This window comes from Egretta garzetta, unplaced genomic scaffold (assembly GCF_000687185.1).
Source record: "Egretta garzetta isolate BGI_Z169 unplaced genomic scaffold, ASM68718v1 scaffold448, whole genome shotgun sequence".
Lineage (NCBI taxonomy): Eukaryota > Metazoa > Chordata > Aves > Pelecaniformes > Ardeidae > Egretta > Egretta garzetta.
Window position 1 is genome coordinate 3,077,569 of NW_009260497.1, and position 13,044 is coordinate 3,090,612.

General features: G+C 44.9%; 1 protein-coding gene across 2 annotated transcripts in view; it reads right to left on the minus strand.

The window, feature by feature from the left end:
- Window positions 1–2,039: 2,039 nt before the first annotated feature.
- The window catches only part of IL4R (interleukin 4 receptor), an 11,729-nt gene continuing 724 nt past the window's right edge, over window positions 2,040–13,044 (minus strand). Inside the window, exons 2-9 of one of the 2 annotated variants that reach the window (XM_035900032.1) lie at window positions 9,704–9,875; window positions 8,678–8,832; window positions 7,438–7,592; window positions 6,679–6,835; window positions 5,780–5,879; window positions 5,107–5,176; window positions 4,891–4,967; window positions 2,041–4,782 (exon numbers count right to left, since the gene is read on the minus strand). In XM_035900032.1, the coding sequence (XP_035755925.1) occupies window positions 2,553–4,782; window positions 4,891–4,967; window positions 5,107–5,176; window positions 5,780–5,879; window positions 6,679–6,835; window positions 7,438–7,592; window positions 8,678–8,832; window positions 9,704–9,875 (3,116 nt within the window). In that variant the 3' untranslated portion in view covers window positions 2,041–2,552. Of the gene's footprint in view, window positions 4,783–4,890; window positions 4,968–5,106; window positions 5,177–5,779; window positions 5,880–6,678; window positions 6,836–7,437; window positions 7,593–8,677; window positions 8,833–9,703; window positions 9,876–13,044 lie in introns of those variants that run through there. The other variant, XM_035900033.1, reaches the window with a different exon arrangement.

Sequence of the window (13,044 nt, forward strand, 5' to 3'; positions counted from 1 at the left end):
AATGATCCGAGGGCTGGAGCCCCTCTGCTACGGGGCCAGGCTGGGAGAGCTGGGGTTGTTCAGCCTGGAGAAGAGGAGGCTGCAGGCAGAGCTGATTGCGGCCGTTCAGGGCTTAAAGGGGGCCCAGAGGAAAGGTGGGGACAATCTTTTTAGCAGGGTCAGCTGTGACAGGACAAGGGTTGATGGTTTTAACCTGAACGAGGGTAGGTTTAGATTGGATCTAAGGAAGAAATTCTTTACAGTGAGGGTGGTGAGACACTGGAACAGGTTGCCCAGAGAGGTGGTGGAGGCCCCATCCCTGGGAACATTCCAGGCCAGGTTGGACGGGGCTGTGAGCAGCCTGGTCTGGTTAAAGATGTCCCTGCTCACTGCAGGGAGGTTGGGCTGGGTGACCCTAAAGGTCCCTTCCACGCCAAAGCATTCAATGATTCTGTGGCAAAAGTGGAGGCAGGGGAGGACAGAACATGACGTTGGCTCCCGCTGCAGCCATGCACTGTGGCTATCGCAGGCCGGGGGTGAGCTGCCCAGCCAGCTCTGGTGCTTGTCGTCAGTTCTGGGTTATGCAAAGGCATACGAATGTGGCTCCCCCTCTTCGAAGAATTACAGCTTGATTTCACTAAATACTGAAGGGAGAAAAGGGGAAAAATACCTATGCAGAGCAAGCTATCCAACGGCAATGAGCAGCAGGAGGGCACAGCTATGTAGAAGAAAAAAAGCCAGGGAAAGGCAGAATGAAGCTGGGGCTGAGCAGAGAAATACTGCAGCAAACAGCTTTCCAATCCCACCTGAGCAGACCTCTCCTGGCTGCTCCAGCCAAGTGCAAGCCTTCCAGGAGCACGGCACAAAGAGCACAAGGGAGAGCGCAGGAGCAGAAGGGGAAGAAAGCACCACTAGTGTCCCTTGCCTTCCTTCGCAGTCCTGGGCTCCTGCAGTAAACAGTGAGTAACCCATTCCGGGCAGCTGCAATAACTCAGCTGTGGGTTTTTGCTTCAACTTGATTTTGCTTGGATTTGGGGAAGTGAGTCATCTTACTCATGAGGCAGACCATGGCCTCTGTGCACCCTCCTGTTCCACCATTTCAGTGCACGTTCGGTTGACGGGTCCTGGAAAGCCTCTTCATCTGCCTGCCTCACAGCAGAATTTGTGCTAGTGTCAACTACAGCAGCGACTGCCCTTGTGCAAAGGAGGAGCATCTCTGATAGAATTAAACCTCACCCGAGTGAAAATAAAATTCAGCCTGATACTTTCAGTAAAAACAAATAAGATGTTCATCAGCCGCTACAAGCAGTAAGATGCTTCACTAACCACCACCTTAGTGAATGTAAGTGACAAACCAGTACCTATACAAATATTAACTCTCACATCTGAATGCAGACACTACAAGTCTCCCTCCAGGGTTTGCATACCCTTTTTTACCGCTGCAAAATTAATGCACAGATACCTCTACTGCTTGGGCAACGGGAACTTTGAAGAGAGATTTGCAATACAAAAATCTGACTTACAAAACACATTACACCAGTTTCTGTGCTTAGCATTACGGTTCCCTTCCTTATGAACGGCAATGCAAATAGGGGGTGCTACATAATGAGAATACACATAGGTATTTTAATACACATAAAATTACATAACGGTTCTTAACAATTTTGTGCCACTGCCAGCATACTAGGGTGAAATTAACTGTACCAAAATATATGATAACATCCTAGAAAAGTTCACAGTCACAAGTAAAACTTTTGGAACCATAATAGTATAGGCTGCCTTAAAGCTGCAGGCATAATTCCCGTTCTGACTGGACAAGAACAAGAAGCTGAAAAAATGCTCCATCAGTTTAGGGAGTCTGACCATAAACTGTATGAACTTTCTGGGAAAACACTGCTCAGAAATGTCTGATTCCACTTACAGCTGCAGAAGTATGGAATAACTCCGCTTACTTCTACAGAATAACAAACTAATCATCAATAATAGCATTGCTTAAGCCCAAGTGACAGTCATCTTTATTTCAGGTCTTGATTGAGCAAGTAGAGAGACAAACACTCCACGCTGGGGCGAGGCACAGGCGCTCCCCTTCCCGCCCCCCAGTAAATATGCTACAGAAGCTGTGTGATGCTGCCAGCCCCAGTTACTTCCCCTCTGAGCTGCACCCACCTCCCACCCCGGGTGTGTTGGCACCTCCCACATCACCTCGCTGTGCTTCCCGAGCAAGGCACCCAGCCGAGGCAGCAACTACAGGAGCCGTACTAAGGAATCCTACGTTACGCAGCTGCTGCTCACTTCCAGAGAACAGTCACGGCCAGAGAAGCTTTAGCTCTGGCTTCGTCCCCCGACAGAGCTGTAGCTGCAGTTGCTAGGTGCTAACCCCTGCTGTTCCCCAGGGGCCTGCATCACATACTGGTTGCAGGCCCTGCAGCAGGCACGAGTGTTACAACCCACAGAATCCATGCCTGAGCCGCAGCAGCCCTCGCTTCTGGGAAGACTGGAAGAACGAGCAACATTTCAATTTGCCATACAGTTTATGTCCACAGGCTGGTTTGGCTCTGTCTTGGCACGTGTGGCTAGGCTACCTTCATGTAGCAGTTGTCCTCCTGTACAAGGGCTTGTACAAGTTTCATTTTTTTCTCATTCTTCTTGTTGTTTTCCTTCATCAGTTCTACTGGTCCTTTTTTAACTGCAGGTGCCAGTCTGGAACCCTCGCTGTGAATGGTGTGAGAATCAGAAGGGCAGGAATTATCCACAAAAAGAGGGGTTGACAACTCCTCTGAGACCAGGAGCTCCAGGGGCTCTGCAGTTTTTCTTTCTAAGGTCAGCCCGATGCTGCCTAATGACTCCTCTGGTAGGCCACCTGCTGAGCCACACCTCCTGCCTACCGCGTGCTTTATTGCCTCTTTATTTTCCCCTGCATTTCCAAGTTCCCCCAAGTGGGTGTGCATGTGGCGGTGAAGGTCGGCCTTTAGTCTGTCACTGCTGCTCTCTTGCATTCCTTTGCCAGTACAGTTAAAGCCGTTAGGTTTCGTCCCCTTGATAGTTCTTTCTCCGCTGTTAAAATCCTGACAGTTCAGCTCCAACGAATGCAAGAGCTGTTTGTCTCTGCTGGTATTTTCATCTTTGCTATCACTAGACAGCTCACTGGAGTTGATGATCCAAAGGCTGCTGTCACTGGTCTGTGTGGCACTGTCACTAGAGGCTAAACCTGGGGCAACGCTGCAGTCAAAATCCTGTACAACCAAACATATGTGGTCATCTCTCCTCTGGCCAGGTTCACAGATGATGGTATCTGGGGGTGCTTCTCTCAAGTTGTTGTACAAAAGACGAACGAAGGGTTCATATAGTGACCCAGAGATAACCTCACTGTCCTTGTCACAGTATGTACTGTTACATTTAACTGCATTATCAAAAGGTTGATAACCAGACGGTTGAGATCTGATGGGGCAAGAAATTATATTGGCTTCCTTTTGAACATTTTGATATGTTACTTGCTTACGTATTTCTTCCCCTGGTAGGAAAGCTGACGCACTGTCATTTGCATATGTGGAGCAAGATGGAAAAGCAGTCTGTTCTGAACGGGTGCTTCGAAAATCAAGCTCAGTGCAGGGCAATCCGTAGTTGGTGTAACATGTCTGATTGCTAGGGGGATGATAAATTTGATCTCTGCAGCTATGTTCTGGTGTCTCTAAAAACTCTGTCAAAGGTGGTGAGGAGCACACATTTTCAGAACATGGAGTCAGGCTACTGTTAGCCGTGGACTGAGACATAAGGGTATCAAAGCTCTTATAGGCAGAGCTACTTGGTTCCTTGAATGCAGACGCGAGAGTATCAAAGCTCTTGTAGGCAGAACTACAGGACTCCACAGATGGAGACACGAGAGTATCAAAGCTCTTGTAGGCAGAACCACAGGGCTCCACAGATGGAGACACGAGAGTATCAAAGCTCTTGTAGGCAGAACCACAGGGCTCCACGGGTGGAGACATGAGGGTGTCACAGCTCTTGTAGGCAGAGCTACACAACTCCATGGATGGAGACACAAGGGCATCAAAACTCTTGTGTGCAGGGTTGCTTGTTCTGTCTTTCTTGGTCCCAAAGGATGGTTTATTTGGAGATTCCTGGATCAGGACACACAAGTCATGCTGACTTTCAGAACTGCATGGAAAAAGGCTTTGATGAACCAGATCTCTTGTATCCAGAGAAGCAGAATTTATGCTGGAGCTCCGATAGCCAGATTCAAAGGATTCTTCTGATTGTTCTGACTTCTTGCTGGCTGTACTACAATTGTAGTCATCTTGAGAGGCTTTGGTGGAAAGGGAGACTGTATGAGAAGTATCACATGGCTGCTGACTCTGGGCTGCGCTTTCTTTTGGATTATGCTGTGATGGATTTTGTGACTCAAGTTTCTCAAAGGTTTTATTCTCACCTGTGGTGCTGTCTGGGTCTTTATTGTCTTGCATGTTGTTTTCATCTGCCAGGAGCTCAATAAACATGCTAGCTAGCGCATCGTTGTGTTCAGTGTGCTCTCTGAAAGCACCGATGCTGCTCTCACAAGGCTCAAACGCGGTGATCTGGTCACTTGTCTCTTCCTGGCTTTCAGCCTCAATGGCTGTTGAACATTCACAGATTTCTATAGACTCTTCGACCAGAATTGTCTCAGGGGTTAAAACTGCACTGCTGCCTTTTGGAAACCACTCTCCAGTCTTGCTGTGGCAACTGCAAGATTTCTCAACATTTCCGATGTTATCTTTTCCCTTGAAGTTCTGGCTTGACAAGCTTTGAGCCAGACAGTTCTTGCAACTTCTGTTTTTGGAAGTCAAAAGGAAAGGAGAATTAATGCTTATGTAATAGGAAACTATTTTATGCTGTATTGCAAAGGATTTTTTTTTTCCCCCCCTTTATCTTACTTACATTTGGTTTTCCATCTGACTCTGCTTTAAGTCATGGAAAGGGAACTTAATTTCATCAATGTAGCACAAAACTGAAAGCTAATAAAGAAACAAATGAGATTTAGGACACATGTGAATTGTATTTAGCATCTCCTGCACCAGCCAGACAATAGCACTTGTTACGTATTCTACTTCTGGTGATCAGGAAAAGGCATTTTTTGCAAAGCTTTTACATTACCTTGACGTTTTTTACGACCAAATGGCTCTTTGCTGGATTTGGGATTTGATCCCACCATTCTTTCTTCACTCTGCAAGGGAAGAATTAAAATTGTTTGCTTTGACTGTGTTTTGGCTCCATCAGCATACACTTCCCTCTCGGCCATCTGCATTGCAGCAACAGGAAGCGCTTGTTCTGCGCATCTCCAAGCGCTGCTTTTCATTAAACTGGTGCAAAGATGTTTATGTGTTTGGTGCGTGACTGCTCTGCACAGCCACAGTCACATGTTCTTCTAACCATGTTTGAAATGATCTGTGAATCAGATAGGATCCCACTTTCACACTACCACTAAAAAATTTAAAAAGAAGTTCAGATATTTAATCACTATTACTGGAACTCCAGCAAAGACGGGGGTCCAAAACTGACAAACTCCGTAACTGCAGCCTGCTTTGGGTGCTGTAACAAGCCCATTTAGTCAGATTAATAGAGAATATTCAGTTATCTATTCAGAAAACGGCAGGGTGCAACTGAGTCTTGTTTACAAAACGTTTGCTCACAGAGAGCAAGATAAAGGCGCTGAGGATAAACCAAAACATCAGATTCCTGTACCACTGGACATTCAGCTAATCGATAGCAGTACTGATACCTGTGCAAACCACTACTCTATAAAACCTGTGGACAGTACGGTACATACTTGGTAAAACAGAAGTAACAGATTACAGACACTGCCATGATCAGTATGCAGGACACAGGAACAGCCATATGCAGAACGTCTTCAGCCGTTACTTGGTAATCTGTTAAATAAACATACACACTTACATCTGTCTGTGCACACAAATACAAGTACTGGCAACACCAAATTCATTGCTGCTCTTTTCACCTCAATAAAATGCTCCTTTAGAGGATGTAAAATAACGACTCCAGCAGATAAACAACACAACACACAGAGCTACCAGCAGCGATGGCGTGTGGCACACCTGGAAGGGCAGTGCAGTACTGCAGCCAGTTGCTGGGAGCGTTAGCAGCGGGGAGAGCCAACAAGCACCCTGAGGCCCTTTGTCAGCTCTCGGGGACAAACCCGTCACGTGGTCCCTCAAATGGCATTATCAACTTCTCCGCAGTGCAGCTATGCTGCTTGTCCTCTCTGCTGCTCTTCAGAGATTTTTATAAACCACCAGCCCTCTGATAGTTAAAAGTCTTGCACAATTTGCAGCCTGAGGTTTCTCTCATGTTCATTTATACCCACTTGCTCTTACGTCAATGTTGCTCTTTAGTTTAAATAGCTCTTCCCCTTCTCTGTTGTCTACTTCGTGAAATATTTATAGAGAATAAACACATCCCCTTTCAGCCTCCTTTTCACAAGGCTGAACAATCCAACTTCCCTTGGCCTTCTCTTCCTTAGTTTCCCCAGGAGTTGCCTTTTTATGTTTGGCCTATTTAGAAGCCTTTACAGCTGTATCCACAATAAATTCAGAAGGGTGAAGATGATGACTCCATAACTCTCCTCCGAGAGGAGAGCAGCAGGGTATATATGATATGGTTTATAAAACTACGCCATACTTCCATCAAACTGCTATTTGTCACAATACTCACCGTAGTGAAATTCAACTTCCTCGCTCCATTCGCTCCAGTAGGCCGGGTAGTCTGTATAGTTACACCTTACACTCACAACATAATCATAGCCTCTCCTCAAGGAGCTTGCAGTAATTTCAAAGCTTTTTGCCTGGTAGTTAATTGCTTTTACAGAAACCTGAAAAGAAAGTAAGAAAGTTCACTTCGATTTCTTTATGAGGTAAAGGCTTAGTGACAGCAATCAAACAACAATAGCGTTACGTGTCTCAGCAACCTTTCAGATGAATGACTGTATACCTAATCTGCCACGTGTGATACTGCACTTTGTTGTCCCAAGCAGGTGACATTTGTGACCTGCCACCATGCATGTGCTTCCCCTGCCAGAAGCAGCCCAGTCCTGAAGTGCTGGGTTGTTCAGGAGGGTGCCTGAAATGCCTCAAGTGTGCCACAGAGTCACGAACAGCCTCCAGCTTCCTGATGTCTAAGGAGCAAATGAAGGTCAGGGAACAGAAACACTGGATTTTCAATCTCCACCCTGCCTCCTGTGAGCAGCAGGCTGGTTTGGGGTGGCAGTCAGAGGAGTCTCAAGCCTTTAAAGCCCATCTGAACCACTCTGGGGCAATGTGACCTGTGGCAAGTGTGTGAACAGGAACATTGTGGGACTCCCCCTTGCTGGCCCTCACACCATTATTCATTAAATGGTTTCAAGACTTTTCAGAGGACTTTGTAAACCTGAAAGCTCCAGAGAGACAGAAAATGAAGAGACTGGCTGTCTCTTACCTCTGTCGGGTGCTGCTTCCTCCAGTATTTCACTTCATAGATGACCGGCTGTCCAGTGAGCATGGATGGAGGAGAGTAGCTCTCCTCCCAGCTCAGATTGAAATTACCATTTTCAACTTTCTTAATGGCAAGATTTTTGGGGGCCCTTGGCTTAACTGTATGTTAAAAAATACAATTAAGAACATGGCAATGGGAAAGCAGTGATGGAGAAGAGCAGAGAGACAAACATTCACCAGAGACCAGAATCTCATCGCAGTCAATGCCTTCAGCCCTTTTCACTATGCTGTAGCACAATGATACAGAAGCCAAAACAGAGCAACTGCAAGATATTCATTAACAAGCACTGAATCTTCAAGTTGGCTGAACAAACTGCAAGTTCAGCCTTTTGGTGCACTGGATGCAGCTTTCAGCCTGGAAAAACGGGAACAACTCACACCCTCACAGTAGCACGCTGTGCCGTGGGGCAGGCACGGAGCTCCCGACAGCTTTGCAGCCAGGCTGCCAGGGCTACCGGCCTCTTAGGAACTGATGCAGGCTCCTGTGCATTCTGCTGACAAGCAGCAGTGATAGCCAAGTACTCTGAAAAGAATCAGCTCCTCGATGCAGGGGAATGCCCACCTAAGGTAGGTGAGCAATTTCTGAGTGTTTGAGGTGACAAGTGTTGTGAACAAGCACACCGTTCTAAACAAACCAGGTGTCTCTAGAGAGACGCGAACTGTACCCATGCTCTGTCCTGTCAAAGAGCAGAGCCATTAACTTTTTATCACTGGTTGTTATAATCCAACAGCAATTACTGTAAAAATCTCTGTTCAGGGGGATGACCTAACTAGCATGAGAAATCAGAGTATGACAGAGACAGGAACGGAAGACATTTCAGCTGAGATAGCCTAGTGTCTTTCTAGAAACTGGAAGTAACATGTTCCTCTTCATCCCTGAATTCTACAGCCACAAGTAAAATGCACTGAAGACACGTCTAAGCCCCCAAACTGCTGCTGGCTGGCAGCTGGGAGGGTGCAGCTAGAGGAAGAATCACTCTCTGCTTGCCCAGCTACTTATACTCTTTCCTTAAGGATCTACTCCAGAATCAGGTTTCTAAGCCAAATGGATTCTGCATTTAAGCCAGCATGGCACTTTTCACCTCTGAGAAGGAAAAACCGTTCCAGTGACAGGAGTGAGGCGTCAGCTAGGATTGCAAAGCCTGGAACCAGATGTCCTGGTGACAAAGTAAACAGTCTCTTACCAACCAGGGCTGGTGTAACACTGTAGTGCCACACATCTGTCCCATTGAACTGCAGAGCTAGAATATATGTGAGGCCTGATACAAAATAATCCGGATGTATTGTGCAAGAGCACCTTAAACTCTCTTTTCCATTCTCGGGAAAACACACGTGATCTCTGAAAAACAGGCAGAAAATGAGGTGATGTTTAGCGACTGTGGCACACTATTTCTTGAAAAGGTGAGATCAAGCTTCCCAAGGTGCAGAGCTAATCAAATCCGACACAAACAAGCTCAGTTCCTAGACATGTTTGGCCCCAACAAATCCAAACCAAAACTGAGCTCCCCCAAACAACCCACTCTCCCCAAACACCCCTCAGATATCTGTATCGCACAAATGTAGAACCTGACAGAAAGGCCAAGGATTGATCCCAAGAGGAAAAATTAACACCCTTCATCACACTTCAACCTGGAGGAGTGGACTGACAGTTTGCTAGGATAGGAACAGGTTTACTACAGTGAACAAAGTGAGGTTGTTTGGATGTCTGCATGGAGAAATCACGTGGAGAGGAACAGGAGAGCCCAGATGCATCTTCCCTTGCAGGAGATGACGACTGGCGCTGCTGCAGAACAATGGTCTGCACTTGAACATGGAGTTAGGCTGTGCACAGAAAAAGTCACCTGGGCTCCAGGGGAGAATACCTTCCACACAGGCTACATACTGGTAAAACAGGTAAGATTTCTCCTGAAGGAGGTAAAATTTCACACAAAATGAAGGTTGCATAAACTGATGAGAGCGCTACCACTCCTACAAGTAGGACTTAGTCACTCCTCTGTACTAAGAGTGCCAGAGGGGTCTGCAGAAGCGTAGACCACTGAACAGAGCGTGCTGTTAATTGCACTAACCCATTTTCCTCCTGGCAAGAATAATAATCTGGATTACATTCTGTCACAGACACCCACAGTAGAGGGAGGGAATCAAAGCTGATAATGGCTATAGGATATACAAAATTCCAACAATGATAACGTAACATCTTATTAAACACTTACGACAGCGAAGAAAAATCCTTCCTGTCGTAGGTCGGTGAAAAAAAATCCTTCCTGTAGTAGAGCAGGAATTCTTTGGAGCAATTGATGTGCGCAGGCACCTTCCAGTGACAAACCAGCTCTTTGTCATAGTCGGTGAAGCATGCAAATTCCTGGACGTGCCCTGCAGCCATTGCTAAGGAGAAGCAGCACACAGTGAGAAGCACGAGAATCAAAAGAACAAATTGGACTAAGGAGGAACTTTTCCATCTAAACAGAGCTACAAGCCTGCTATAAATTAAGAGAAAGCATTGCTATTTTTCGTATTCTGGGTAAATGGAAAGAGATGCATGTCACCAAATGTCTCCACCTTTGTGGAGATGTCTACAGTCCTGGAGAAGAAGGTCTGCAGTAGTAATATCAAAATAGAAAGGCACAACTTGTCCAACAGAGTCTTCCAAGCATAGCAAATCTGATTCTGATAGCTTTATCTAACATTTAATTATAAAAAAGCGTCACCCTATGTGTTAAATACAAAAGGTTCAAAAGCCCAAATGCAGATCATTAACTGAGTCAGACCACGATCGCTGCCTACAGGCACATACTTGTGTGCTTTATCTACAGTGGTTCCAAGCTTCCCAAATGCGCGCCCTCTGCCCCCCCAGAGCAGTTCCCCACGGCCTGAGAGATCTTCCAGTCGCAGGCTTCCTTCCAGCAGACACCTCTTCTGTCACCTATTTCCTGTTCTGGCCTCTACCTCACATGGTTCTCGCGTGTTCGGAGACCCAGAGAGACTGAGAGTCACATTGTTCCAGGCACTGAGAGGGCACAGAAAGGCCCAAAGTCCAAACTCCAAATGTTTGTGTTTACAATCTCTTTCACTGGCAGTATTTAAATAAAAAATACAAAACATTGGTCCAAATGTTTTTGTCAGAGCTGGAAAGGGAAAAGAAATACACAATCCTCAGTATCCCCTCCAGCCTCATTTTGCATAATTTCAGCGCACTCCATATGAATGAAACCAGGAACAGAAGAGAGGGAGCTACGTGACAGTAAGGTCATGCTGTCATTCGGACTAACCGTGTGCCAAACGTGGTACTGGAATGTGATATTTCTAAACGAAGCAGTCAGAAATAGCTAATAGTTTTATCATCCCAGACACTTCTTCACCTTCTTTGATGTTTGACTTCTCTGTTATTGGTAAATATTAACAATATTTCCATTTTCTTGTATGAGTTGTACAGATGTAAAGCTGTTCTCTCCTGCTCTACATCTCAATTCCCTGTTAGAATTTAGAATAGCTTGGTTTTTAGAATCCTATTAATTGATACTTTTCTGGTAGTTTCCTATGGGATTCTGCTAGAAGGTTTCCTGTGGCCATATAAAGACATGATTTCATTTCGCTGTAGTAGGTAGATAATTTTGTTTACATGGCCCAGTGCATTGCTAACTCTCCATTCTCGTAATTTCCATTGCAAATTCAAGGTTAGGTTGCCAACAGTTCACATCCTGTAAGGTCCTGTCCCTCAGCCACTGCTGCCTCACAGGCTTATTCTTTCCAATGGGTACCTAAGTTTCAGACTACTCCTCCCAAGCAAAAACTTCTTTTATCAAAAATACCTAATTTCATTTTATCCTTCCTACATTTCTACTTTTCTGTAGGCCACTCGTGTTGTTTATTCTGCTGTAACTCTTGAGTACTCTGATACAGTATGGTATCTGCAAATGTGATAAACATGATCACATGGTCAGATGCCTTCAGTGGACGTGATACATTACACACCATGGCATCTCCCACCAGACCCTGTGGTTCTTCAATAAAACCCTGGCTCAGAGAAACACTTCACTGCTGAGTACAGTCAGCGAGTGGTCTTTCACCCTCGTTAAAATCCACGCAGCACCTTCACTTGCCTTTCTAACAGCCCTCCCACAAAACCTGACTGCTAAGCAGTCCTGGATCACCGAGTGAGCTCAATAACCTCAGCGAGGCTCGCTGATGCACACCAGGATGCACGGCAATGTCATGGAACCGCTGGAAAATTCTGTAAAAATCATAATCTAAATTGCCTGGCATATTGACTGGTTATAAACCTAGAACTGACTGCAGCTCGTGGCTTCATTAGTGTTCAAATACTTAGAAAAGGTTTTGTTTTGTTTTAGTTACTACAGCTAGATATTTATCTTTTAGATAAGAGCTATCACTCTTAGATCCTTTCTGGATGGCAGCACCACATTTGGTTCCCTTTTCTTCTGCATGGTCCCCGATTCTTCAAAAAAGCCCAAGAATCAGCAGAAGAGCAGCAAGTTAAAGATCACAGTTCTGCAGCACTGCAACAGTCACACTGCTCATCTGTTTGAAAAGGACCATTATCTATTTATCCTCTTGATGTTGTTTATATTTGGTCGCCATTTGCATTTTTATTGTTAGTTTCTTTTTTTCCCCCTGCTTTAAGATGCACTTTTAAAAGAAGTACTAACATTTTAAGCCCTTTAAAGAGGAACATCATTATTTTTCAGTGTGTTAATAATGTCACACTTTCAAGAATACTTCAGTGAAGTGAGTCTCTTCCTGCCATGTTAAGCTATGACGATCAGCAGCTTTGCTTTATCTTGCCTTCCCCCGTCTTCGTGTCCTTCCAGAACGATCTGCTGTGCTCCTTCCCTGTGACCTTCTCCCTTCTCCATCTCTGGTACGCTGCCTTTTTTTTTTTTAAACCTCAGATATTTGAGAATTTCCTTTCGAAACCACATACAGTACAGAGTTTATTTTCAGTTCGTGTAGTTAAAAAAGGGAACTGAAATACTGGATTTCTTTTTTAATCCTCAACTAGAATACCACGCTGAAGAAACTTAAAACATGTAGCTAACTAGGGAAAAAAAGAAATCTGTGAAATTAAATCTCGGTAAAGCTAATTTACAGAAAACGTGGGACTACCCAGAGCAGATGACCCAGCCAAAGCACTCTTGCAAACCTGGATCCTTCTCATTAACTCAAATTGCGCTATTTCATAGTACATAAAAAAGTAGCTAATAAACCTTCTTTTTTAGACACAGGCTGGTTTTAATTTTCTGTTAACTATTTCGATTTGCTTTAAAAAAAAAACAACTACCAAAACCCAAAATAATGTAGACTACTGTGAAGTTACTTACAAACTACAGAAAGCAAAATGTAAGATTCATTTTCCAGAAAATAAAAATGCAGTCAGAAAACATTATTTTATATATCTAATGTGTCTTTATAATCAAATATCGTAAAAGATACATGGAAAAAACCATTTTCATATTCAGCCCCTGCCAGTTGAACTTCAGAGGATAACCATGAGCTAATGAGCAGCATCAAGACTTAATACAGCCACGCATCCTGC